At 51.0% G+C, this 24,691-nt stretch overlaps 1 protein-coding gene across 6 annotated transcripts; it reads left to right on the top strand.

The window, feature by feature from the left end:
• The first annotated feature begins 5,031 nt into the window (after window positions 1-5,031).
• Window positions 5,032-24,258, top strand: LOC308247440 (class I histocompatibility antigen, Gogo-B*0102 alpha chain-like). 6 transcript variants are annotated; one of them, XM_080666547.1, is made up of 8 exons: window positions 5,050-5,136; window positions 5,398-5,667; window positions 5,895-6,170; window positions 6,763-7,038; window positions 7,168-7,275; window positions 22,818-22,850; window positions 22,985-23,032; window positions 23,170-24,217. In XM_080666547.1, the coding sequence occupies exons 1-8, from the start codon at window positions 5,064-5,066 to the stop codon at window positions 23,199-23,201; spliced, it is 1,116 nt and encodes a 371-aa protein (XP_080522673.1). In that variant the 5' UTR covers window positions 5,050-5,063; the 3' UTR covers window positions 23,202-24,217. The 6 variants fall into 6 exon arrangements, with proteins under 6 accessions (XP_080522675.1, XP_080522678.1, XP_080522673.1 ...); XM_080666548.1 differs by lacking the exons at window positions 5,050-5,136; window positions 5,398-5,667; window positions 5,895-6,170; window positions 6,763-7,038; window positions 7,168-7,275 and adding exons at window positions 20,162-20,272; window positions 20,474-20,743; window positions 20,982-21,257; window positions 21,866-22,141; window positions 22,271-22,378 and having other exon boundaries at window positions 23,170-24,258; XM_080666549.1 differs by lacking the exons at window positions 22,818-22,850; window positions 22,985-23,032; window positions 23,170-24,217 and adding exons at window positions 7,714-7,746; window positions 19,590-19,730 and having other exon boundaries at window positions 5,032-5,136.
• Window positions 24,259-24,691: the final 433 nt, after the last annotated feature.

Below are 24,691 nucleotides of genomic sequence, written 5' to 3' on the forward strand. Positions count from 1 at the left end.
ACGCCCTGAGAGGATGGGTTACATCTCTCGGGACCCAGTGGATATTGTGGTAGAGCCCTCTGTGTGGTGCCAACTTCTCAACAGGAAGAATGTGAGGGCCCAGGACCAAAGTGTGGAAGAGGGGTGACCCCACTGCCCATCACTCAGCATCACCCACTGGGGATGTTGCACTTTCTGTGAATAAGTAACCAGGCTCTCTTTAGTTTCTATTGGCCTACAGTGTAGACTTTATACCGTTGTTTCCTTGCACTTGGAAAATGTTACCTGCACTCGCTATTTCCAGTTCCTCTCCTCCTGTTCTCTCTTTTATTCTGTCTTTACTCCATTCTTCCTTCCCTCTTTCCTTCCTTCCTTCATGCTTATTATGAGATATATCAACCATATAAAATAGTACTCTGTGGTTATTTTAAAGGAAGCATTACCTGGGTGTATATGCTAAAAGTATAAACACAAGGCACCTTCTATAATAATAAAAGGGTAATATGCTTATTAGACCAAAAGCCCTTCCGGGCGTCATTCTGACATCCTTCCGGATGAAGCCGGGGCCTGAGTGAAGCAGCCCGGTTCCCGGGTGCCAGAGGGAAGCCGGTGCTGGCAGCCGGGGGAAAGAAGGCCTACTCTTTCACGAATTTTCTTGCATCAGGCTTCTGGTATAAAATAATACTCTGTGGTTATGCTAAAGGAAGCATTACCTGGGTGTACATGTTAAAAGTATAAACACAAGGGAAATGGGATAAAAGGAAAGGAAAGGAAGTAATTAATAGTCTGAAAAGAAAATGCCCAGGTGATTCTGCAACCAAGGACCTGACTTTCCACTCTTAATGCATCTATTTAAGCTGAGGTTGGTTTATTTTCAGAACAACTATATCAGCAACAGGAAGCCTTCCACATTCCTGGTAAAAGCTTAAATAGGCACAGGCACTTTTAAATCACATGAGCACCATCGAGTTTGGTTAAAGTACAGGCCCCACAGGGCCCAGCATTCCCACCCCTGACCACCCACTCTGGGGAATTTCTTGCCTTGTGCCCCAGGAGACATGTACACTAATGTTTGCAGCAAAAACTGGAATGGCCACATATTCCTCAATAGGAAAATAGCAAAATTGTGGTACAAACATAAAATATAGGACTTCAGCACTAAAAATGGAAGAAGGACAGCATCACAGATGAGAAATGACCCTTACGTAATGCTGAGTCTCAGAAGACTCCGTGAAGTACAAGTTCACTCTACAGGAAATTTAAAGCCAAATAACATTTGTTTTGGAGATATATATACACTTAGAGAAAATCTTCAGAGAGTCTCTAGGGAGTGAAAAACACAAGACGCAGAACAGAGATTACATCTGGGGGACAGGACTGTGAGTGTCAATGCCAACAGGAACCCCCAAAGTGAGGTGGGTTGAAGGACACTTTATTCATTGCCGACAGTCGGATGGTAATACAGCTTGTCAGCGAGACCAGCACGGCTGTGGGACAGCTGGGTTGTGATACAGCAGGGCTGTTACCCTCTCTGCCCACAGTGTCGTACCCAATTGCTGTCACGACACTAAGGTGGTGTGTAGACTGAGTATAAGATCCACATTTTTCTGACTGAACATCAGTTTCCTGACACACAGATTTTTGAAGATGCTGAGTGAGAAAACTGACATTTTAGCCAATATTTTTGACATTTTTAATGAACTAAATTTGAAAATTCTGAGAAAAAGCAAAGAATTATTTTAAAGGTATTATTGTTATGGAGCCCAATCTTTAAACTGTTTGATCTAGCTACTATGTGTTCTCATGTTGTTGCCACTTACTGTGGGGAACATTATTACTAAGGGCAAGTCTAAGAAAACTTTCCAAATATTGTTGTATCTCCTTGCTCTGTCTTAAACTTTTAATCTTTGCTTTCCAAAAGTGAAATTTAGAGCACTGAATGAAATAATCAGATAAAGGAAACATTGACAGAATCCTGAGACAACATGAAGCTTGGCTTCCTCCATCACCGGGGGCAACTCAAGCCTCCTGCTCTCTCCAGCTCTGTGGCTGATGCCATTTTTGTTGGGATTTATTTATCTTCTATAATTGAAAGTTTGTAGCCTTGAGCAGAGGCCTGGGCCAGCCATGGTGTGCAGAAAGCTTGGCTTCCTCCATTGCCAGGGAAACCCAAGCCTCCTGCTCACTCTGTGGCCGCAGCCATCTTGGTTGGGTTAATTTACATACTCGCTCCTGATTGGCTGGTGGGCATGGCTTGTGGGTGTAGTGGAGTGATGGTTGATTTGCATATTACCCTTTTATTATATAGGATTTTATGTAATGCAACTAAAATTTTAATACAATTGGTATTGCCCTGGCTGGTTTGGCTCAGTAGGTATAGTGTCAGCCTGTGGACTGAAGGGCCCTGGGTTCGATTCCCGTAAAGGGCCGGTACCTCAGTTTCAGGCTCTTCCCCCACCCGGGCCCTGGTCAGGGCACTTGTAGGAAACAACTAATCGATGTGTTTCTCTCACATTGATATTTATCTCTCTCCCAGTCTCTCTAAATATCAATGGGAGAGGATAAAAAAATATACAACTGGTATTCATCCATCCATTCATTCTACAACAATTAACTTACTGTCTACTATATACCAGAAGTAGCTTCATGTGATGGGAGACAACTATGACTGAAAGCCCCTGTGCTCCCATGTCTTACATGCTAGCGGCTTCCCAGAGTGAGATGCAGCCACTGGAGCATTTTTAGAGATGAAACTACAGAACCTGACTCACATTAGCAGGATTGCTGACCCTGTGGGGAGAATAGACCCTGGATGGCAGGTGAGGGGGTGACACTGTTGCCACAGTCAGGAGTGGGAGGGCAATAGAGACAAAGGGGTAAAGAGGCCTGAGGGTGAGAGACAGAGAAGGGCTGGACAAGCAGGAGTGTGGAAAGGAAGTGGAGGCAGAGATTCTAAAGCAGTGGAACTCTCAGATTTAAATGTGTTTTATAGATCTGTAATACATATATCTACAGAGCTAGCAGGGTGCTGTTTGCATTTGGTACTTAATACATTCTGTGGGGCTGCCTAAAAACTAATTGCCACCTTATGTTAATCGGTTAAAAAAATAATGTATCCCGACTATCTGGAATGATATTTATCTTCCAAGTACACGGGTCACATTTCTAATTGGAGTTTAAGCTATTTGAAGGCAAAGGCTATGTGTCATAGACCCTTTTGTCTCCCTGTTTTGAGCGCTCTATCCTGCAGTTAAAGGGCTGGTTCAATTTAAGTGTTTTGGTTGTGGTGGTGGTGGTGGTGATGGTGATGGTGAGAGTAATTGTGGTTGGTACTAAGTAAAGAAGCAAAAAGATTAGAGACAATTTGTTCCCTCAATACCAACAAAAGGAAGTGTTTGTAGAAACATATAATACTAGGGGCCCAGTGCATGAATTCGTGCACCTTGAAAGGAACTGTGGACTGTGAGGCTGTGGTAGGCACAGGGGTGGGTCTTGGCATATCCTCCACTGTCCCAATCTCCCCTCAGGAGCAGGGGGAGGTGGAGAACCCCTGAGAGGCAATCAGGCCTGAAGGTGCAGAGCGATCAGGGCTGGCATCAGGTGCCAGCAGTGGGTGCAAGTGGTGGATTTGGCACCAGCAGCAGGTGCGAGCAGGGCTGGCAGTGTGCAGGAGCAAAGAATTTTCAGTAACCACCAGAGGCTTGCTCCGATGACAGCGATTGGTGCCCCGCCTTGGTCTGGTGCTCCCGCTAACCTACTCCACCATCCTGCTGTGGCCAACCCCCGGCACATTCCGAGCACAGCCCCTGGTGGTCAGTGCATGTCATAGCGACCAAGTGTTCGGTTGTTCCAGTTGTTGCACAGTTCGGTCTATTTGCACATCAGCCTTTTCCTATATAGGAGGATTAAAACTCGTTTAAGAAAAGCACTACAACTAGCAACCTATAATTTCGGAGTACAGGCTCTTGAGTCAGACTATCTACATTTGAAAGCCATTCCAGACTTCTATTTATTAGCAGTCTGACCTTAAGCACATTACTCAATCTCTCAGTTTCCTTGTCTGTAAAATGGAAATAATAGTAGTAAAACCCATGTTTGTGAAAAATAATAATAATAATAATGTGCCCTGATAAATGTGCACACTGCTTACATGTGAGTAATTCATAAAGATGGGCAGTGCAGGAGTGCTGGTGAAGGGCACTTTGACCCCACTGAGCACTTGCAACTGTGAAGATGCACATGCTCCTGCTGAAATGCACAGCAACACACTGCTCCCTGGGCTCCTTTGTAGGGAGGGTGTGGGGGACTCACAGGGACAAACTCAGGGCTGGGGAACGCAGGTCACTTCACAATGTAACAGTCCCCAGTCACACACTTACTGTGTGGGAAGGAGAACTGAGGAGCTTTGTAACTCTCACTGCAGGGCTGTTTAGACACTTTGCATATGAAGCCTTTGAAATCACTCATTTTACAGATTAGCTTCCTCACGTTCAGGCCCCCCCCCCCCCTTCCTCCCCGCTCTTCACTGGTCTTTTCAGGCCCAACTCCTCCAGGATTACAGAGGAAACCCTGTTCCTCCGCCTCCTTTCACAGGGAGCTCACTCTCTGGCATCAAGTTCCCAGGGTGAGTTTTCCTCTAGAAGTGTCCAGGGCAGAGGTGAGGGTGGGAGGCAGAGTCCATTTCAGCGAGAGGGGTTCCAGGAGGAGAAGGGGAGGAAAGGGCTGGTCCCAGCCTGAGGTGTCTCCCTGGTTCTCACACAGCCCCTGGGCAGGACTGAGGGAGACTGTGTGACAAGAGCTCTCCCTTTAGGAGGAGGGGTCAGGGCAAAGTCCCAGGTCCCAGGCCTGGTCTCAGGGTCCCATCCGGAGGGCGGAGTTTGAAGCAGGAAGCTCCGTGTTGGGGAGTCCCCCGCTCCCTGCAGTTTCACTTCTCCCTCTCACAACCTGTGTGGGGCCCTCCTACCTGGATACTCGTGACGGGTCCCCAGTTCTCACTCCCATTGGGTGTCAGGTGCTGCAGAAGCCAATCAGGGTCACCTAAGTTATAAGTCTCTGCGGACTCACAGACTCCCCAGACTTGGAGGATGCTGCTCATGGGGTCCCCAACCCTCCTCTTGCTGCTCTGGGGGTCCCTGGCCCCGACCGAGACCTGGGCGGGTGAGTGCAGGGTGGAGAAGGAATGGCCTCTGGGGAGGAGGAGCGAGGGGACCCTGCGGGGGCACAGGACCCGGGAAAGGGCTTCTCCACCACCCCCGCCCACACCCCAGACCCCACCCTATCCTGACCCCTCTCTTCTCCATCTCGCTGCCCCTGTTTCGTTTCCCGGCCCCTTTCCCCTCTCCTGTCCCTCCGACCCCGGACCCCGAACCCGCGCCAGGAGGAGGGTCGTGGGTGTCAGCCCCTCCGCTCCGCCCCCAGGCCCCCACTCCCTTAGAATTTTCTCCACCACCGTGTCCCGGCCCAGCGGCGGGGAGGCCCGGTACCTGGATGTCAGCTACGTGGACGACACTCAGCTCGAGCGGTTCGACAGTGACTCGGAGAGTCAGAGGGCGGAGCCGCGGGCGCCCTGGATGGAGCAGGAGGAGCCGGGCTATTGGGACCTGAGCACGCGGAACGCCAAGGCCAACGCACAGGCTTTCCGAGTGGACCTGCAGACCGCCCTGGACTACTACAACCAGAGCGAGGACGGTGAGCCACGAGGGCAGGGTCTGGTCCCGACCCCCATCCCCACGGAAGGGCCGGGTCGTCTCGAGTGTCCGAGTGCGAGTTTCACCCCAGCCCCCCCACCCCCATACACACACCCGAGAGGAGCCCGCAGGGACTTGGACCCGGTTTTGCTTTCAGTTTCTGTTTAATCCCCGCGGGTGGGGCGGGGGCGCGGCTCAGTGGGCGACACTGACCTCGGGGCGGATCAGGGTCTCACACCTACCAGTGGATGTATGGCTGTGACGTGGGACCCGACGGGAGCTTCCTCCGCGGTTATCACCAGTTCGCCTACGATGGCACCGACTACATCTTCCTGAACGAGGACCTGAGCTCCTGGACCGCGGTGGACACCGCAGCTCAGATCACCAGGCGCAAGTGGGAGGCGGTCGGTGAGGCTGAGCGATACAGGAACCTCCTGCAGGAGGAGTGCATAGAGTGGCTGCACAGATTCCTGGAGAAAGGGAAGGAGGCCCTGCAGCGCGCAGGTACCAGGGGCCTCTGGGCCTCCCTCATCTCCCCTGGGGCTGGGCCTCAACAAGGACACAGGAAGAGAGATCAGTGTCAAAATACCCCTCCTTTGGGCCAGGCGACTGAGTCCGCTGGCTTTTCAGATCCAGTGACGCCCACCCTTCTCTCAGGGACACTTAGGGGTGCAGTTTCTCAGGGATAATTAGAGGGGAGACCAAGTCTGAAATAACTGATCAGCGGTTCCCATTGACCCTGCACTGGCTCTGGGACCCATGGGGGATTTGCTCTCTCAAGGCTTGCTCCCTGCTCCTCACCAAGTGTATCTGAGGACTGACATGGACTTTCTGAGTCATTTGGCCTTGACCCAGGACAGGACCAGAAATCCGTTTCTCCCCCTGAGACCTGCCTCCCACCCTGGGCTGTGTCACTCTGACTAGAACTTTCTAAAGACTAGAGATCATCCCCAGATGCCAATGTCCAGGCTGGTGGTGCTTGTGTGCTCCCTCGCCCACCCCAGGTGCCCTGCCCACTCTCAGGTGGTCACATGAGTGCTGCTGGAGGGTCCCCTGACAATGCCAAGTTCCTGAATTTCCTCACCCTTCTCCTCAGACCCTCCAAAGACACACGTGACCCACCACCCCATCTCTGACCGTGAGGTCACCCTGAGGTGCTGGGCCTTGGGCTTCTACCCTGCGGAGATCAGCCTGACCTGGCAGCATGATGGGGAGGAGCAGACCCAGGACATGGAGCTTGTGGAGACCCGGCCTGCGGGGGATGGGACCTTCCAGAAGTGGGCGGCCCTGGTGGTGGCCCCTGGAGAGGAGCAGAGATACACGTGCCATGTGCAGCATGAGGGGCTGCCCGAACCCCTGACCCTGAGATGGGGTGAGGAGGGGCGTGGGCACAGAGCCTGGTCTCAGGGAAGCAGGGGCCTGTGGAGGACTTCAGTGGGGTCGGGGCTGAGGCCTGGGGGGCAGGGCCCTCACCTCCCCTTCCCTTCCCTTCCCTTCCCAGAGCCGTCTCCTTGGGCCACCATCCCCTCAGTGGGCTTCCTTGTGGGCCTGGTCATCCTTGGAGCTGTGGTCACTGGAGCTTTGATGTGGAGGAGGAGGAAGCGCTCAGGTAGGGAAGGGGTGGGGCCTGAGTTTCTTGTCTCACTGGGGGTTGCAAGCCCAGGTAGAAGTGTGTTCTGCTTCATTAATGGCAAGTACCATCCCCACACGTGTGGTTGGCCACTGTGGGGCCCTATTTGCTGACACTCACTCTTTAGTAAGACACTTGTGAAAATGAGGGACAGATTTATCACCTTGATTATTCTAGTGAGGGGGCCTGGTTCCCAGCATTCCCAGGTCAGAGTGGAAGGTCCCTGCTGAGGACAGACCCCAGGGAGGATGGTTGGTCCAGTCCCCACAGGTGTAGTTTCCTCAGGTTTCCTGATCCTGCCCTGGGTCTCTAGTCACAGTTCTGGAAACTTCTCTGGGCTCCAGGACTAGGAGTTCCTTTCGGACCTCATGGCCCTGCCTCCTCCCTGTCTTCTCACAGGATGTTTTCTTCCCACAGGTGGACAAGGAAGGAGCTATGCTCAGGCTGCCAGTGAGTATAAAGGGGTGACCCCTGAGATCCTGTGATAGTACAGACTGGATGCCATGGGGGACCTCACCCCCCATAGTTCCTCCCTTAGTCTCCTCTCCTGGGGGCGCTGACCCCGTCCTGTTTTGTTCTACCCCAGGCAGTGATAGTGCCCAGGGCTCTGATATATCTCTCATGGCTTCTAAAGGTGACACTCTGACGACAGCAGGGGTTGGGGCAAAAGGAAGAGGACCAGGTGATGGTGATTCTTAGGGACATAGTGAGCCTGCGGTGGGCTGTTGAGAGTCACTGCTTACAGCTACTGAACTGCATTTGTTCTTCATCATTTTCTTCCACAGCGTGAGGCACTTGTCAGGGACTGAGTGATGGAAGATTTGTTCACGCTCCCACTTTGTGATTCAGGAACATCTGATTTCTTTCTGCAAACGGCATTTGAATGTGTGTGTTCCTATCAGCAAAATGTGAGGAGGTGGGAGGCTGGCCCACCCCTATCCACCGCACCCCCTCCTCAGCCTTTCCTGTCCAGTAGAGGTGGGGCTTGCCCTCCCCATTCCTGTTTTCACTTCCTGGTACGCTCAGCTACAGCTTCTTACTGCCTGATTGAAATAAGAGTCTGGATATGCATTCTTCGTCACTTCTTGCCATGAAGGGGTGATGAGTGCATTAAAGGAAAACAGCCCAGCTGGTGTGCCTCAGTGGTTGAGTGTCCACCCAGGAACCAGGAAGTCGTGGTTGGATTCCCTTTCAGGGCATATGCCCAGATTTTAGCTCAGTTCCCACCTGGATTGTGCAAGTGACACAAATGGATGATTCTCTTTCATCATTGATGTTTCAATCTGTCTCTCCCTCTTCTTTCCTCTCTCAGAAAATCAATAAAAACATATTTTTTTAAAAAAATTAAAGGAGAAGATCCTAAAATTTGAGAGAAATAAAGCGAAGCACTGAGAACTGTCAGGGCCTGTTTGCTGTGCTAAGGCTGTTGCAGGGGGGACAGGAGAGGCTGTGAGGACCGAGTGTGGTCAGGGCTGTGCCCAGATGGTTCCTGGTCTCTCTTCAGCTGGGCCACCTCTCTGCTCCTTTGTCCTTCTCCCTTGAGTAGAACCTTGTCCCACCAGGACTTTCCATCACAGGGACTCCAACATCACCAGGCCTTGTAAACTGTCCTAATGAGGAACATCTCCAAAACCGTGGGCAGCAAGGCCTTCCTGTGTCCGGGTCAGCCTAGGCTCAGGCCTGGGTCCTGCCCTATGCCCTCATCTTCTGGGACTTTATTTGTTGTTTCTTTGTTTGTGTAGAGGATTATGCCTATTTGTGTTCTTATTATGAGTTTTGGTCTCATCTTTTTTTTGAGTGTCCCCTAGCCCACATCAGCCAGAGGTGAGTTGTCTGTCATTGTGCCCACAAGGCTCAGGGGTCCCTGCACACAAGAGTCTGTGGTCTGGAGAGATGAATTTTCAGTCTCAGGAACTGATTGTTCTTTCTATCTTTTCCTAAACTCTCCAAGCAACCAGGTTCTGGAATTAGCAGAGAGGAGGGGTCCTGTAATTGGTCATTTTAGATAAGTTCCTGTTGGAATTCTGCTCTGCTCGCCCACCCTCTCTCCCTGCCCTGCCCTCTAGTTCTGGCTGCAGTGGGAACCCTGGGATTTCTGAAGCAGAGTCTACTGTAGGTTCAGGGAGAGCCGCTCTGTGGGAAGAGCAGGTGCAGTGATGTCCATGTGAGAGCTCGCTGTGCTGTAGCTGCCACAGGACAGCTGTGGTCTGAGGCCACATTAATGAAGACGTGTCTCTAGCACAGGGAGGTGCTCTACACTGAGCATTCATGAAGCAATATTGGTTGTGTGCCAGATGTGGGACAGTGTTTCTGCATGTGGGGAACATCATTGAAGGAAAATCAGAAAGGCTGCTTTCCTGTGGGACATACGTTGTGTGGGAAGAAACAGAGTGAATGAAAAAGCACAGTAAACAAGGAAGGCGTCTGTGTGACGAGGGGTAACTGTTCTGGGAAAAAATGCCATGGGGAAGGCAATCTCAAGTGTGGCTATGGGGCACATGGACCATGGCTGTTTTGATTTCAGAGAGAAAGGGAGAGGGAGACAGAGATAGAAACATCAATGAAGGGAGAGAATCATTGATCGGCTGCCTCCTGCACATCCCCTGCTGGGGATGGAGCCTGCAACCCAGGCATGTGACCTTGACCAGAATCCAACCCGGAACTCTTCAGTCCACAGGTCAACACTCTATCCACTGAGCTAAACCAGCTAGGGCGTGTCTGTTTAATTTGGGTGTCCAGTCAGTGGGGGCCTCCCTGAGAAGGTGAGCTTGAAGACAGCATTGAAGGACATGAGGAATTATCCCTGAGGATGTCGGAAGGAAGTCCTTTCCAGCAGTGGCACATCCAGTGGGAATGGCCTGGGGCAGGAGTGTGTCTGGTTTAAGAGGGAGGAGGCCAGTGTGGGAATGCAGCAGAGAGTAATGGAGATGAGGTAAAGATAAGGCCAGTCCTCCTGGGCCTGGAGGATGGAAGAAGGGCAGGGACTGTGCTCTGAGTGAGGACGGAGCCACAAGAGAGTTTAGAGCAGGAGAGGCCTGGCCTGATACCCCCTTTAAAGGATCACTGTGGCTGCTGAGCTGAGAACACGTGCGAGGTGAGGGGCAGTGTGGAGGCAGGAGGAGTCTGTGAGGGGCTCCAGGCTGGAGAGGCTTCCAGGAGCTGAGGGGTGGAAAGAGTGGGCGTGCTGGGGTTCTGGTTCCTTCTGAGGATGGACTTTAGAGCGTGCCTAATGGTTAATCTGTGGCATGTGAGAAAGGAGTCAAGGTCACCAAAATCTCAGAGGATACAAGTAGAGAGACAGAGTCCCCATTAGCAGAGATGGGGAGACACTGGAGTAGCCTATTTGCGGGGCATCACAGGCCTTCATTTTAAGAGATGCTGGAGCTGAGTGTGTTAGCAACACAAGGAGTCGTCAAAATGGCAGTTGGACAGACGAGTCTGGAGATCAGGAGAGATGTTGGTTGGAGAAACAGACTTGGGAGGTGACACAGGTAAATGACATTAAAGCCTTGAGAACGGACTGGGTCACCAAGGGACTGATGGCTACAGGAGACAAAGGAAGAAGGACTGAACCCAGGACTCAGTGCTGAGCTATCTGGTCAGACCACACACCAGAGCTGACTGCTCTGTTCTGTCTCCAGTCTAGAAGGCACGTGGACCACGGAGCCCCCACCGTTCCAGTGCACAGGAACCACCTGGACCTCCTGTTAGCTCAGGACGTCTGGAGCAGTGTGAGAGAGTCTGGCTCTATCACAAGGTGCTGATGCTGCTGGTCTTAAGATCCCACATTGAGTAGCGAGAACCCAGACCAGAACACCCCGTGTCTGTGTGTCAGCCTCACCTGCCGGGTTGTTACACAGGTGATTCCCGGTGTGTGCCTAATTCTCTGGGTCTGTGGGTCTGGGAGAGGTTGGGGTTTTGTAAGAAGCTCACAAGCAATCCTGGGGCTCAGCCAGTCTGGGAATCACTAAGGCCAGTGCCAGAGCTCAGAGTGGGGAGGGATTTTAAATCCACATTTAAACCTTTTAATTTTTCCTCAGAAAGAGAAGGGAGGGCATTTATCACCAGTTATGAGATATAATGTTGGGAGTTACATGTCATTCTCTCTGCTGTGGGGTAGAGTCAGGTGGAAGAGTTAGGACATGGGAATGAGTGCCAATAATTACATCTCTGAAGTCTTGCTCTCTAAAACTGTTTCCTAGATATATTTCTTGGAGCAAACAATGGAATCCCAAGCTATTCTAATCTATATAATAAAAGGTAATATGCTAATTAGACTGGATGTCTTCTGGACATCCTTTCTGATAAAGCCATGGTCCGGGGTGCCTGCGACTAGTGTGAATGAAGCCGCCCATGCTCCCGGGTGCCTGTGGCGGCGGTCGAGCTTGGCGAAGGTGCCTGCGGCTGGCCAGAGGGAGGGAAGCCTGGGTCCCAGGTGTGGGGGCTGAGGCAGAGATGATTAGGGGCGATCAGGCCGGCAGGGGAGCAGTTAGGGGAGATCAGGCTGGCAGTGGAATAGTTAGGGGCCATCAGGCAGGGGAGCAGTTATGGGTGATCAGGACAGTGGGGGAGCAGTTAGGGGTAATGAAGCAGGCAGGGGCGATCAGGCTGGCAGGGGAGCAATTAGGGGCAATCGGGCAGGCAGGCAGAGGTAGTTAGGGTTGATCAGGCAGGCATGCAGAGGGTTTAGGGGCAATCAGGCAGGTGAACAGTTAGGAGCCAGTGGTCTCGGATTGTGAGAGGGATGTCCGACTGCTGGTTTAGGCCCAATCCCTGTAGAATCGGGCCTAAACCAGCAGTCGGACATCCCCAAGGGTTACTGGATTAGAGAGGGTGCAGGCCAGGCTGAGGGAACCCCACCGCTCCCCACCCCCCATGCATGAATTTTGTGCACTGGGCATCTAGTTTATATATAAAATTGTGTGTGTGTGTGTGTGTGTGTGTGTGTGTGTGTGTGATTGGGGTCTAATAGTATTTTGGGGAAAACCACAGGCTTCAGGTCACACAGCCAGAAACTGATCCACATTCAGCCCAGGTAGGGTCCTATACAGGAGCCACTGCCCTGGTGCTGGGCACAGATGTCTCACACCACTGACTCCTGATGCTGAACTCTGGCCCTGTGGCTGAGATGGCTACCTCTGCTGCTCCTGACACCTGCACTGTCCCAGCCACTCTGTGTTACCTGGTCCTGAGTCAGAGTCTGGCATGTGGTTACGTGTTCAGATGCATGATTGTTGGGGGACGTGGGTTTCCCTCTTTATGGAGGGACATGATATCTGCCTCTCACCAAGTCTCTTTATGTGTGGAATTCTCCTCCTGTCAGAAGAGAGTTCAGTTGCTGGGGTGAGGGATGGATAAGGATGACAAGTCTCAAATGGAGCAATGATCTGAGACTGGAACTTTGGTACTTCGCAGGCACTCAGGTTTGGCTGGAAGTCAAGTGACCAATAAAATACATCCTATCTGGAGGGCTACTCGCTTGCTCTTTGTGGGATGGTAAGGAATTTTTGCCTGCAAAAAATTAGTATTACAAGAAATGTTAAAGGAACTTCTCTTTTAAAAACAAAAGGGAAAAAAGACATAAATCTTAATAATGGTAAAAACTACATACCTATTGATATTCACTTTAAATGTAAATACATGAAATGCTCCAATCAAAAGTCTTAGGGTAGCTGAATGGATGAGAAAACAATACCCTTACATACACTGTCTACAAGAGACTGACTTCAGATGAAAAACATAGACCAAAAGAAAAGAGATCAAAGAGATATTTCATGCAAATAGGAACAAATAAACTAAAAGCTGGGGTAGCAATACTACTACCAGATAAAATAGATTTTAAAACAAAGGTTCTAATAAAAGACAAGAATATTTCTTAATGATAATGGGATCAGTCCAACCAGAGGATATAACCCTTGTAAACATTAATGCACCCAACATATGAGCACCTGAATGCATACGTAAAGCAAATATTAATGGATATAAAAGGAGAGATTGACAGTAATACAGTCAGAGAAGATCTATACATATATAATGGAATATTGCTCAGCCATAAAAAGAATGAAATTTTATCTCTTGTAACAACATGGATAGATTTAGAGAGTATTATGCTAAGTGAAAGAAGTCACTTATATGTGAAATTTAAAAATCAAAGTAGCCCTAACCAGTTTTGCTCAGTGGATAGAGCATCGGCCTGTGGGCTCAAGGGTCCCAGGTTCGATTCTGGTCAAAGGCATGTACCTTGGTTGCGGGCACATCCCCAGTAGGGAGTGTGCAGGAGGCAGCTGATAGATGTTTCTTGCTCATCAATGTTTCTAACTCTCTATTCCTCTCCCTTCCTCTCTAAAAAATCAATAAAATATATTTTTAAAAAATAAAAATAAATGAACAAACAAAATAGAAACAGACCCAGATACATAGAACAAACTGGTGTTTGCTAGAGAGGAGGGGGTTTGCATTGGAAGAAAAAGGTGAAGGGATAAAGAATTTCAAATTTGCTATCTTGTAGAGGCTAAGTAGAGAATGACAGACAAATATATGAACAATTTACCAATCAGGCCCCCAGTGACTGCAGCCCAAGCCCATGGGACATGGAGCAGAAGAACTGCCTGCTGAGCCCAGTCAACCAGAGAACGGGAGAGAATAAAAAGGTTGTTTTACTGGGATGGCTTGTTACTCAGGGGTCGATAACAGGAACACAGACCATAGAATTCACTGCTATTCCTATGTTCTCATTATTGTCTGTCTCTCCTGTCAGACTGTTAGCATCAGAAGAGTAGGCATCTGTCTATATTCATGAAATGTTTACCAGGCCTAAGGTGAAGCCTGGCACAGAAACATTCACGACATCATAGTGGATGAAGGAGTGAGTAAATGCTGACCAGGCTCCTTACAGCTGATCTGAGACTGGAATGGGAGTTACTGTGTTTGGTTTGAAGCCTGTCTCAGTCCAATGGGGCTGCCATAACCAAACACCACTGACTGGGTGGCTGAAACACTACAAGTTTATTTTCTCACAGTTCTGGAGGCTTCAAGTCCAAGATCAAAATGCCAGGCAATGTGGTTTCTGGTTGAGGGCCCTCTTCCTGGCTTGTAGATGGCTGTTTTCTCCCCATGTCTTACCAGGTCCTTTCCTCTGTGTACAGAGAGGGGGAGTGCAGATATCTGATATCTTTCTCTTATAACTACCTTTCCTGTCCAATTAGAGCCCCAACCCATGACCTCATTTAACCTTAAAGATCTCCTTAAAGGCTCTGTCTCTAAATGCAGTCACATTGTAGGGCTGATGCCTCAACATGTGAATTTCGGGGGACACAACTCAGTCCATAACATGCTTTTCCTCTGATGTGTGATTTTGTTACCTGCCAACTGGTCTGCATTTCCTGAGCCCCTCCTCAAGCCTGATGCTCAGTGCTCCCAGACTCTGGTCTCCCACAGAGCTCAGCACCTGCCCACCATTTGCCTCTGAGTCCTTTGAGCTGGGCTGGGGCTCCAGGTAGGTTTTGGGGTCAGGGATAACTGATGCTCAGAGGCAGCCATAGCTCAGCTGCCACACATGGGGCTCTGGGGAGCCCTCCCCTTGCAGCCCCCCTGCCTGTTCAGCAGCTTAAACAGTACCATAGCCTGGCTTATGAAAGACAGAGCTTATTTCTCCCAGTTCTAGAGGCTGAGAAGTTCCAATCAAGGTGCCAGCAGATTCAGTGTCTGGTTCATAGACACCCATCTGCTCACTGTGTGCCCACATGTGGGCAAGGCCAGGCAGCTCTCTGGAGTCTCTGTTATCAGGGCTCCACCCTCATTTGCCAATCGCCTTCCAAAGGCCTCACCTCCAAATACCATCACATTGGGGTTAGGTTTCCACCTATGAATCTTGAGGGGACACACACATTCAGCCTATAGCACCCGCAGAGTCCTGGCTCAGCTGTCAGGGTAGGAATGGGGCTTAGGGCTGAGGCTGCGGAGTTCCTATGTTCAGGGATGGGGGAGCAGAGAGCAGGGTGGGGAGGGTCCTGTCTGAGGAGGCGGGTGCATGGGTCCCCACAGAGGAAAGAGATAGGACCCCAGAGTCCTCTGGCCACACACAGCGGAGGGAGACGGGACCACTCCTGGGCAATGGGCAGCCTGGGTCCTCTCGCTGAGGTTCTTGTCGCCCAGCGAGGTGCCCAGCCCACACCCAGGTTCAGCGCCTGGCCCTCAGGGCCCTTGGCTTGGCCCAAGGCCTGTCCTGTCCCAGGGGAGGAAGGGACCCCTGAAGGCCAGGATGGCCTGGTGCTCGGGGCTAGGCTCAGACTTGGCAGGAGTACTGGCCCAGTTAGTGGGACCCTAGATACCCCAGGACTTTGGGACCGGGGCTCATCCCTACAGGGGCAGCCCAGCCCTTTGCTGTCTGTGACCTGGAGGACCCCTTCCAAAACCAGCAGGCGTCCCCATGGTACACCCTCCCCTGCTGCTCTCCTCCCTGAAGCCTCTACCCATCTGCGTGCTGACTCCCCATCCTGACCTCCTTAGGGGCATCCTTGCCTTCCCAGGTCTGACACCCCAGCCCCACCCCACCCCAAGCTCTGAGACAAGTGGCACTTGTTCCCAGGAGGAAGGTGCTCTAGCTCAGAGGCAGCAGCGGGAACAGGGGACAGGTCCTTGGGTGTCCAAGGTCCCATTCGGGAGACTAAGGACTCCTAGTTTGATTGTGGGGTGCAGCTGGACCTGGGAGCCAGCGGTTATGGCCCAGGAGACCTCGCTCTTTCCTGAAGCAGCATCCACGGTGACTCAATGGGGAGGAAGCATCAACATCAGTGTGCATTTGGAGAAACACTTTGCACCCCGAATTTGACATAGAACAGGGCCCCCCTCCTGCGTTCAAAGCCCTGTTCTGGTGCTGGGAGCAGAGGGAGACCCTGGGAGGTCCTGGCTGAGCAGCAGAAAGGGGAGCAGGCTCTTCTGTCCTCAGCCCTGTGGCCACACGGGGGCGCCGCCGCGCTGCTCCCGAGGCTGCCTGAGCCCTGGCAGGGGCTGTGCTGTTAGTGGGTCCCAGGGGGCTGACTTGAAGGCTGGGCATCCGCGGGGGATGGAGAAGCTTTGGCGGGTCCTGGGCTCCACAGTGTCAAGGTCAGGACAGGACAGGGATTGACTAAGAAGAGTGCTCAGGAACCATGAACCATCTTTGAGGTTTTCATCTCCTCTCTGCCACCCCTCTCTGCAATTCCTTGAGGACAACACCATGGAACCCTGAAAAGTAGAAACATTTTCTTCTACTCCCTATTTCTTGTGGGTTTTTTTTGTGTGTGTGTTTCAAACTCAGTTTTCAAAATAAAGTTCTCTCTTATTTGGGAACAACATCTCAATGTCTACACAATCTTCCACAGTGTGGAGATGCACATGGGGACTATTGGGGCTAAAGCACAGCTCCCCAGGGCCTTCTGTCCCCCAGAAGGACAGCAGAGGGGCCAGAGCGAAGCAGCCTGGGTCCCGAGTGCCAGAGGGAAGCAGGTGCCAGCATTCGGGGGAAGGAAGGCCTACTCTTGCATGAATTTTCCTGCATCGGGCCTCTATTTTTATCATATGTTGTAATGCAATATCAGTAAACCATTCATCACAAAGGTGCCTGTTTCCCAGGCCTGAGTCCTCCCTGTGGTACATCAACTCCAACAGTCTTTTGAGCCCATTGGGATCCGAGCTGATTATCCAGCCATCTATTTACTGTCCCTCACCCTCCACGTCCTCTCCTCCCTCCTCACTCGTCTTAAATTCCATGATTCACCATTTCAACCCCTCCCTTGGCTCTCCCTTGCTGTGTCACTCTTGCTTGTGAATTCTACCTCTGCCTACCGTGCACCTGGCCCCATGCAGCCACAGGACGCTGGAGAACAATACAGCCACGCTGACACTGTCACGTTAAGGTCACAAAGGCGTCCACTCCACTGCCCACAGTCATCCTGTCCCTGCACGGCTCCCTCAGTCCCCCATCCTCTGCTCAAACAGCCGCCCTCCTTCCCCATCTGTTACTGCTCATGCCCTGTTTCCTGCTTCACTGAGAACACTGAACACATTAGAGGACAATTACAGGTTTCCAACACCATCTACTTCAAAACCGTTACCACAGGTCAGCTGTCCACCCGACCTCATCCCTTCTTTAATGGCTTATTGTTTTGAGCCACTGAAGCTTGGGGTAGTTTGTTGCTCAGCAGCGGATAAGTAATAAAGCTCTCTTCACAATAGCTAAAATTTGGAAACAGCCTAAGTGCCTGTCAGCAGATGACTGGATCAGAAAACTATGGTACATCTACACAATGGAATACTATGCTGCCATAAAAAAGAAGGAATTACTACCATTTGTAGACACCTGGATGGAATTAGAGAACATTATGCTAAGTGAAATAAGCCAGTCAATGAAAGAAAAATACCACATGATCTCACTCATTTAGGGATAATGAAAAACATTATAAACTGATGAACCAAAAGATAGTTACAGAGGCAGTAAAGCATCAAACAGACTGTCAAATTACAGCGGTAAGGTTAGGGAGAGGTGGGGGAAATAAGAGATCAACTGAAGGACTTGTATGCATGCATATAAGAGTAACCAATGGATGCAAAACATTGGGGGGTGAGGGCAGGTATGGGAGTGGGGTGGGGGGGGGCCATGGTAAGATAGGTACACATATAATACCTTAATAAAAATTTGAAAAAAAAAATAAAAAATAAAGCTCTCTTCAGTTTCTCTTAGTCTACACCTTGGTTTTCTTACACTTGGAAAATGTTACCTGCACTCGCTGTTTCCAGTTCTCCTCCTATTCTCTCCTTTATTTTCTGTCTTTCCTCCCTTCTCCCTTCTGTCTTTCTTTCTCTCCTTCCTTTGTGCTTGTCATCAGATCTCCCAATCATATAAAATAATGCTGTGTGGTCATGCCAAGTGAAGCATTACGTGGGTGTATATGTTAAAAGTATAAATACAAGGACTATGGAATAAAAGTAAAGGAAGTAATTAATAGTCTGAAAAGAAAATGTCTCAGTGATTCTGCAATGCAAGGAACCAAAGAACTGACTTTCAACTCTTAACGCTTCTACTTAATCTGTGTTTTGGTTTATTTTCAGAACAACTATATCAGCAACATGAAGCCTTCCACATTCCTGGTAAAAGTTTAAATTGGCACAGGCACTTTTAAATCACATGAGCATCATCGAGTTTGGTTAAAGTACAGGCCCAGCATTCCCACCCCTGACCATCTCCTCTGGGGAATTTCTTATCTTGTGCCCCAGGAGACATGTACACTAATGTTTAGAGCAAAAACTGGAACAACCACATATACATCAATAGGAAAATAGCAAGATTTCAGGATAATCATAAAATGTAAGACTCAGCACTCAAAATGGAAAGACAGCATCACAGGTGAGAGATGACCCTTAGGTAACGCTGAGTCTCCACGTGTCCATGCAGTACCAGTCCTCTGTGCAGGCAAATGTAAAACTGGCAAAACTAAGATTTGGTTTGCAGATATGTATATACTTATTGAAAATCTTTAGAGTATCTCAAGGTATAAGAAGCACAGGAATCAGGACGGGACTGTGTCCACTGATGGTTTTTGGCACTAATTCAACATGAACAGGAATGCCCCATTTGAGATGCCCAGTCTTTAAACTCTTTGATCTAACTAGTGTATGTTCTCAACTTTGTTTCCACTCACTGTAGTGAACATTATTATTAATGGCATTACTAAGAAAATCTTACAAATACTGCTGTATCTCCTTTCTCTATCTCAAACTTTTCCCAAAGTGAAATTTAGAGCATTGAAGAAATTAATCAATTAAAGCAAGAAATATTTTATTTGGTGGAATTACTGGGGGAGGTGAATAGCCAGTCCCAAATCACACACTTACTGTGTGGGAAGGAGAAGTGAGGAGCTTTGTAACTCTCACTGCAGGCTATTTAGACACTTTGCATATGAAGCCTCTGAAATCACTCATTTTACAAATTAGCTTCCTGATGTTCAGGGTTCCCAGATTGTGTTCCCCACTGTAGTTGACTTATCTTTGAGAATCCCTAACCAATGTTTTCAGGTACATCTCCTCCAGGATTAAAGAGAAAACCCTTCTCCCCCTTTCCCAGGGCGAGCTCACTCTCTGGCATCAAGTTCCCAGGGTGTTTTCTTCTAGAAATGTCTGTTAGGTTGGATGGAACAATTGAATTGTTACCCCTCCCCTGGAAACTGACTTTTCTGGCCATTTCACTATGGACATTCCCTTATGCTGAGACCATACTTTACTTGCTGAGACCATATTCCATTATCTCTCCCCTCCAGACCTGCACAGAGAATTCTCCACCCAGAAAAGCCTGCCAGAAGTCCTTTGAAAACAGCTGACTCCCGTCCCTGGGTGCTGGAGCCATCTGGGGCTCAGCCACCTGGTGTGTGGATGATCGATTAAATTCATAATCCCTCATCATTCTGGCCTCTGGCGTTCCTCCTTCAGCGACCTAACAATGTCCAGGGGCAGAGGTGAGGGTGGGAGGCAGAGTCCATTTCAGGGAGAGGGGTTCCAGGAGGAGAAGGGGAGGAAAGGGCTGGTCCCAGCATGGGGAGTCTCCCTGGTTCCTCACACGGCCCCTGGGCAGGAGCTCTCTGTGCAGGAGGAGGGGTCAGGGCAAAGTCCCAGGTCCCAGGCCTGGTCTCAAGGTCTCATCCTGAGGGCAGAGTTTGAGCAGGAAGCTCCGTGTTGGGGAGTCCCCATCTCCCTGCAGTTTCACTTCTCCCTCTCACAACCTGGTAGGGCCCTCCTACCTGGATACTCGTGACGCAGGCCGAGTTCTCACTCCCATTGGTGTAAAGTTTCTAGAGAAGCCAATCAGCGTCACCGCTGCTCCTGGTACAATGCTTCCAGGGCCTCATTGGGACTCAGACTGCAGAGAGCGAGGATGCGGTCATGGGGTCCCCAGCCCTCCTCCTGCTGCTCTGGGGGCCCCTGGCCCTGACGGAGACCTGGGCGCGTGAGTGCAGGGTCGGGAGGGAACGGCTTCTGCGGGAATGAGGGAGAAACCTGCGGGGGCGCAGGACCCCGAGTTGGGCGCGTCTCCACCACCCCCGCCCAGACCCCAAAACCCGGACCCCATCCTGTCCTACAGACCTCGGACTCGAACCGCGCCGGAAGGAGGGTCGCGGGTGGTCAGCCCTTCCTCTCCGGCCCCCAGGCTCCCACTCCCTGAGACATTTCCTCACCGCCGAGTCCCGGCCCGGACATCGTAAGCCCCGTTTCGTCGTCGTCGGCTACGTGGACGACACGCAGTTCGTGCGGTTCGACAGCGACTCCGCGAGCCCGAGGATGGAGCCGCGGGCGCCATGGATGGAGCAGGAGGAGCCGGGCTATTGGGACCTGAACACGCGGAATGCCGAGGTCGCGGCACAGAGTTTCCGACTGAACCTGGACATCTTGCGCGGCTACTACAACCAGAGCCAGGAGGGTGAGCCACGCGGGCCTGGGGCCTGGGACCCGGGACCCGGTCATGATCCCCATCCCCACGGACGCACCGGGGTCATCTTGAGTGTCCGGGTCCAAGCTTCACCCTGAGGCCGTGTGACCCTCCTGGCCCCTCACCCGGGAGGATCTGGTTGCACTTTCAGTTTAGGTTTAATCCCTGAGGGTTGGATGGGGTCCGGTCTGGGTGGACGGGGCCTGACCTCGAGGGGGGTGCGGGTCAGGGTCTCACACCTTCCAGTTGATGTTTGGCTGCGAAATGGGACCCGATGGGCGCCTCCTCCGCGGTTATGACCAGTCCGCCTACGATGGCACCGACTATCTCGCCCTGAATGAGGACCTGCGCTCCTGGACGGCATCCGACACCGCTGCTCAGATCACCAGGCGCAAGTGGGAGGCAGAAGGTGTAGCTGAGGAAAGGAGACACTACCTGCAGGGGGAGTGCCTGGAGTGGCTCAGCAGATACCTGGAGAAAGGGAAGGAGGCCCTGCAGCGCGCAGGTACCAGGGGCCAGGGGCCAGGGGCCTCCCTCATCTCCCCTGGGGCTGGGGCTCAACAAGGACACAGGAAGAGAGATCAGTGTCAGAACACCCCTCCTTTGGGCCAGGAGACTGAGTCCGCTGGCTTTTCAGATCCAGTTCCCGAATGTGACGCCCACCCTTCTCTCAGGGACACTTAGGGGTGCAGTCTCTGAGGGACAATTAGAGGGGAGACAAAACCTGAAATAACTGATCAGCGTTTCCCATTGACCCTGCACTGGCTCTGGGACCCATGGGGGACTTGCTCTCTCAGGTTCTGCTCCCTGACCCTCACCAAGTGTACTTGAGGTCTGACAGGGGCTTTTCTGAGTCATTTGGCCTCCACCCAGGAAAAGGCCAATATCCGTTTCTCCCCCTGAGACCTGCCTCCTACCCTGGGCTGTGTCACTCTGACTAGAACTTTCTAAAGACTAGAGATCATCCCCAGATGCCAATGTCCAGGCTGGTGGTGCTTGTGTGCTCCCTCGCCCACCCCAGGTGCCCTGCCCACTCTCAGGTGGTCACATGAGTGCTGCTGGAGGGTCCCCTGACAATGCCAAGTTCCTGAATTTCCTCACCCTTCTCCTCAGACTCTCCAAAGACACACGTGACCCACCACCCCATCTCTGACCGTGAGGTCACCCTGAGGTGCTGGGCCTTGGGCTTCTACCCTGCGGAGATCAGCCTGACCTGGCAGCATGATGGGGAGGAGCAGACCCAGGACATGGAGCTTGTGGAGACCCGGCCTGCGGGGGATGGGACCTTCCAGAAGTGGGCGGCCCTGGTGGTGGCCCCTGGAGAGGAGCAGAGATACACGTGCCATGTGCAGCATGAGGGGCTGCCCGAACCCCTGACCCTGAGATGGGGTGAGGAGGGGCGTGGGCACAGAGCCTGGTCTCAGGGAAGCAGGGGCCTGTGGAGGACTTCATTGGGATCGGGGCTGAGGCCTGGGGGGCAGGGCCCTCACCTCCCCTTCCCTTCCCTTCCCTTCCCAGAGCCGTCTCCTTGGGCCACCATCCCCTCAGTGGGCTTCCTTGTGGGCCTGGTCATCCTTGGAGCTGTGGTCACTGGAGCTTTGATGTGGTGGAGGAGGAAGCGCTCAGGTAGGGAAGGGGTGGGGCCTGAGTTTCTTGTCTCACTGGGGGTTACAAGCCCAGGTAGAAGTGTGTTCTGCTTCATTAATGGCAAGCACCATCCCCACACATGTGGTTGGCCAGTGTGGGGCCCTATTTGCTGACACTCACTCTTTAGTAAGACACGGGTGAAAATGAGGGACAGCTTTATCACCTTGATGATTCTAGTGAGGGGGCCTGGTTCCCAGCACTCCCAGGTCAGAGTGGAAGGTCCCTGCTGAGGACAGACCCCAGGGAGGATGGTTGGTCCAGTCCCCACAGGTGTAGTTTTCTCAGGTTTCCTGATCCTGCCCTGGGTCTCTAGTCACAGTTCTGGAAATTTCTCTGGGCTCCCAGGATTAGGAGTTCCTTTCGGACCTCATGGCCCTGCCTCCTCCCTGTCTTCTCACAGGATGTTTTCTTCCCACAGGTGGACAAGGAGGGAGCATTGCTCAGGCTGCCAGTGAGTAGAGGGGTGACCCCTGAGACCTTATGACAGTGCATAGGGAAGCCCATGGGGAACCTCACCCCCCATAGTTCCTCCCTTAGTCTCCTCTCCTGGGGGCTCTGACCCTGTCCTGTTTTGTTCTACCTCAGGCAGCGATAGTGCCCAGGGCTCTGATGTATCTTTCTTGGCTTTTACAGGTAAAACCCTGATGTAACCAGGGGACAGGACTGGGTGATGGGGATTCTTTGGGACATAGTGAGCCTGCATGGGCTGTTGAGAATGTCACCACTTATAGCCACAGAGCTGAATATTTCATGATCATTTTCTTCCGCAGGTGAGGCATGTGCCTTGTGGGGGAAGGAGTGATGGGAGATTTGTTCTGTTCGTGCTCCCACTTCTTGATTCCAGAACCTCTGATTTCTTTCTGCAAATGGCATTTGAATGTGTGTGTTTTATCAGCATAACGAGAGGAGGTGGGAGGTTTGCCCACCCCTCCTACCACTGGCCCTTCTCACACTTTCCTGTCCATCAGAGTCCGGCTGGGCCCTCCCCATCCCTGTCTTTACTTGGTGGTGCTCAGTGGGGGACTGTCATGCGAGATTTATTCACACTCCCATTTTGTGACTCAAGTGAAAGGTTAGCATGGTGATACGTGGGCAGGCTATATAGCCATTTGAATGGCAATAAAGAAAAATGGAATTTATTTAAGGAAAGAGGATGGGCATGGGATATCAAAGGGAAGGGCTGCACAGCATTGAGCCAAGGGGAGGTTGGGTGGATGATGGCACCACCCACGATTTTGAGTTTCATCCTTATATGCAGTCACTGGCAGGAAACTCTGTGGCCAGTGGGTCTGGGGGTTAAATAGGTGGCTTGGAAGGGAATGGAATGCAGGTGTGGGATCAGGTGCCTTTTGGAAAATTTCAGTTGCTTATATGGTCTCACTCATGGTGTCTAGCAAGTTTTTCCTGCTCTTGCTCCCCTGTGGTGGGAAGCTTACAAATGGCCATTAAGGGTTATATTGTCTGATAGCCCTAACATCAAGAACCTCTGATTAAAAAAAAAAAATTCAGATTGTTGATTCTCAAAAACATTTAATTATTGTCTGGCAATAATACTCTAGGGAAGTAGTTTTCCAGGTTATAACTTTCTGTAGAATATGTTCATTACATTCCTTCATGTGCCTGTAAGTTAGCATGATTCCAAAATTTAAAGGCCTGATTCCCAAATGAATGTGAAAGTGTTAAAATATGTGTGATTATGCGCACATTTTATTCTCTGCACTGCTGTTATGTTTTAAATATTTTATTTACAATTTTTTATTAACATTACTTGCTTGTTCAATGCTTTTGTGATGGATCAATTAAAATTATTTTCAATATAAAAAATAAAAATAAATTAAAAACCTCTGATTTCTTACTGCAAAGGGCATCTGAATGTTTGTGCCTTCCTATCAGCATAACTTCAGGAGGTGGGAAGCTCGCCCCTTCCCCTCCCACTTTCCTGTCCAGCACAGCCCGGGCTGGGCCCTCCCCATCCCTGTCTTTACTTCGTGGTACACTGAGCGGCAACTTCTTACTGCCTGATTGAAATAAGACTCTGGATGTGAATTTGTTTTCCTACTTCTTGCCATGAAGGGCTGATGGGTTAAGTAGAGAAGAAGATTCTAAAATTAGAAAGGGAATAATTGGAATCACTGAGAACTTTCTAGAACCCATGTGTTTGTTGTGCTGAGTATGTTGCTGGTGGGAACAGGAGGGATTGTGAGCACGGAGTGTGGTCAGGGGCTGTTTCAAGTTCCCAGAGTGAGTTTTCCTCTACAAGTGTCCAGGGGCAGAGGTGAAGGTGGGAGGCAG

Source organism: Plecotus auritus, assembly GCF_963455305.1.
Source record: "Plecotus auritus genome assembly, chromosome: 4".
In the NCBI taxonomy this organism is placed as follows: domain Eukaryota; kingdom Metazoa; phylum Chordata; class Mammalia; order Chiroptera; family Vespertilionidae; genus Plecotus; species Plecotus auritus.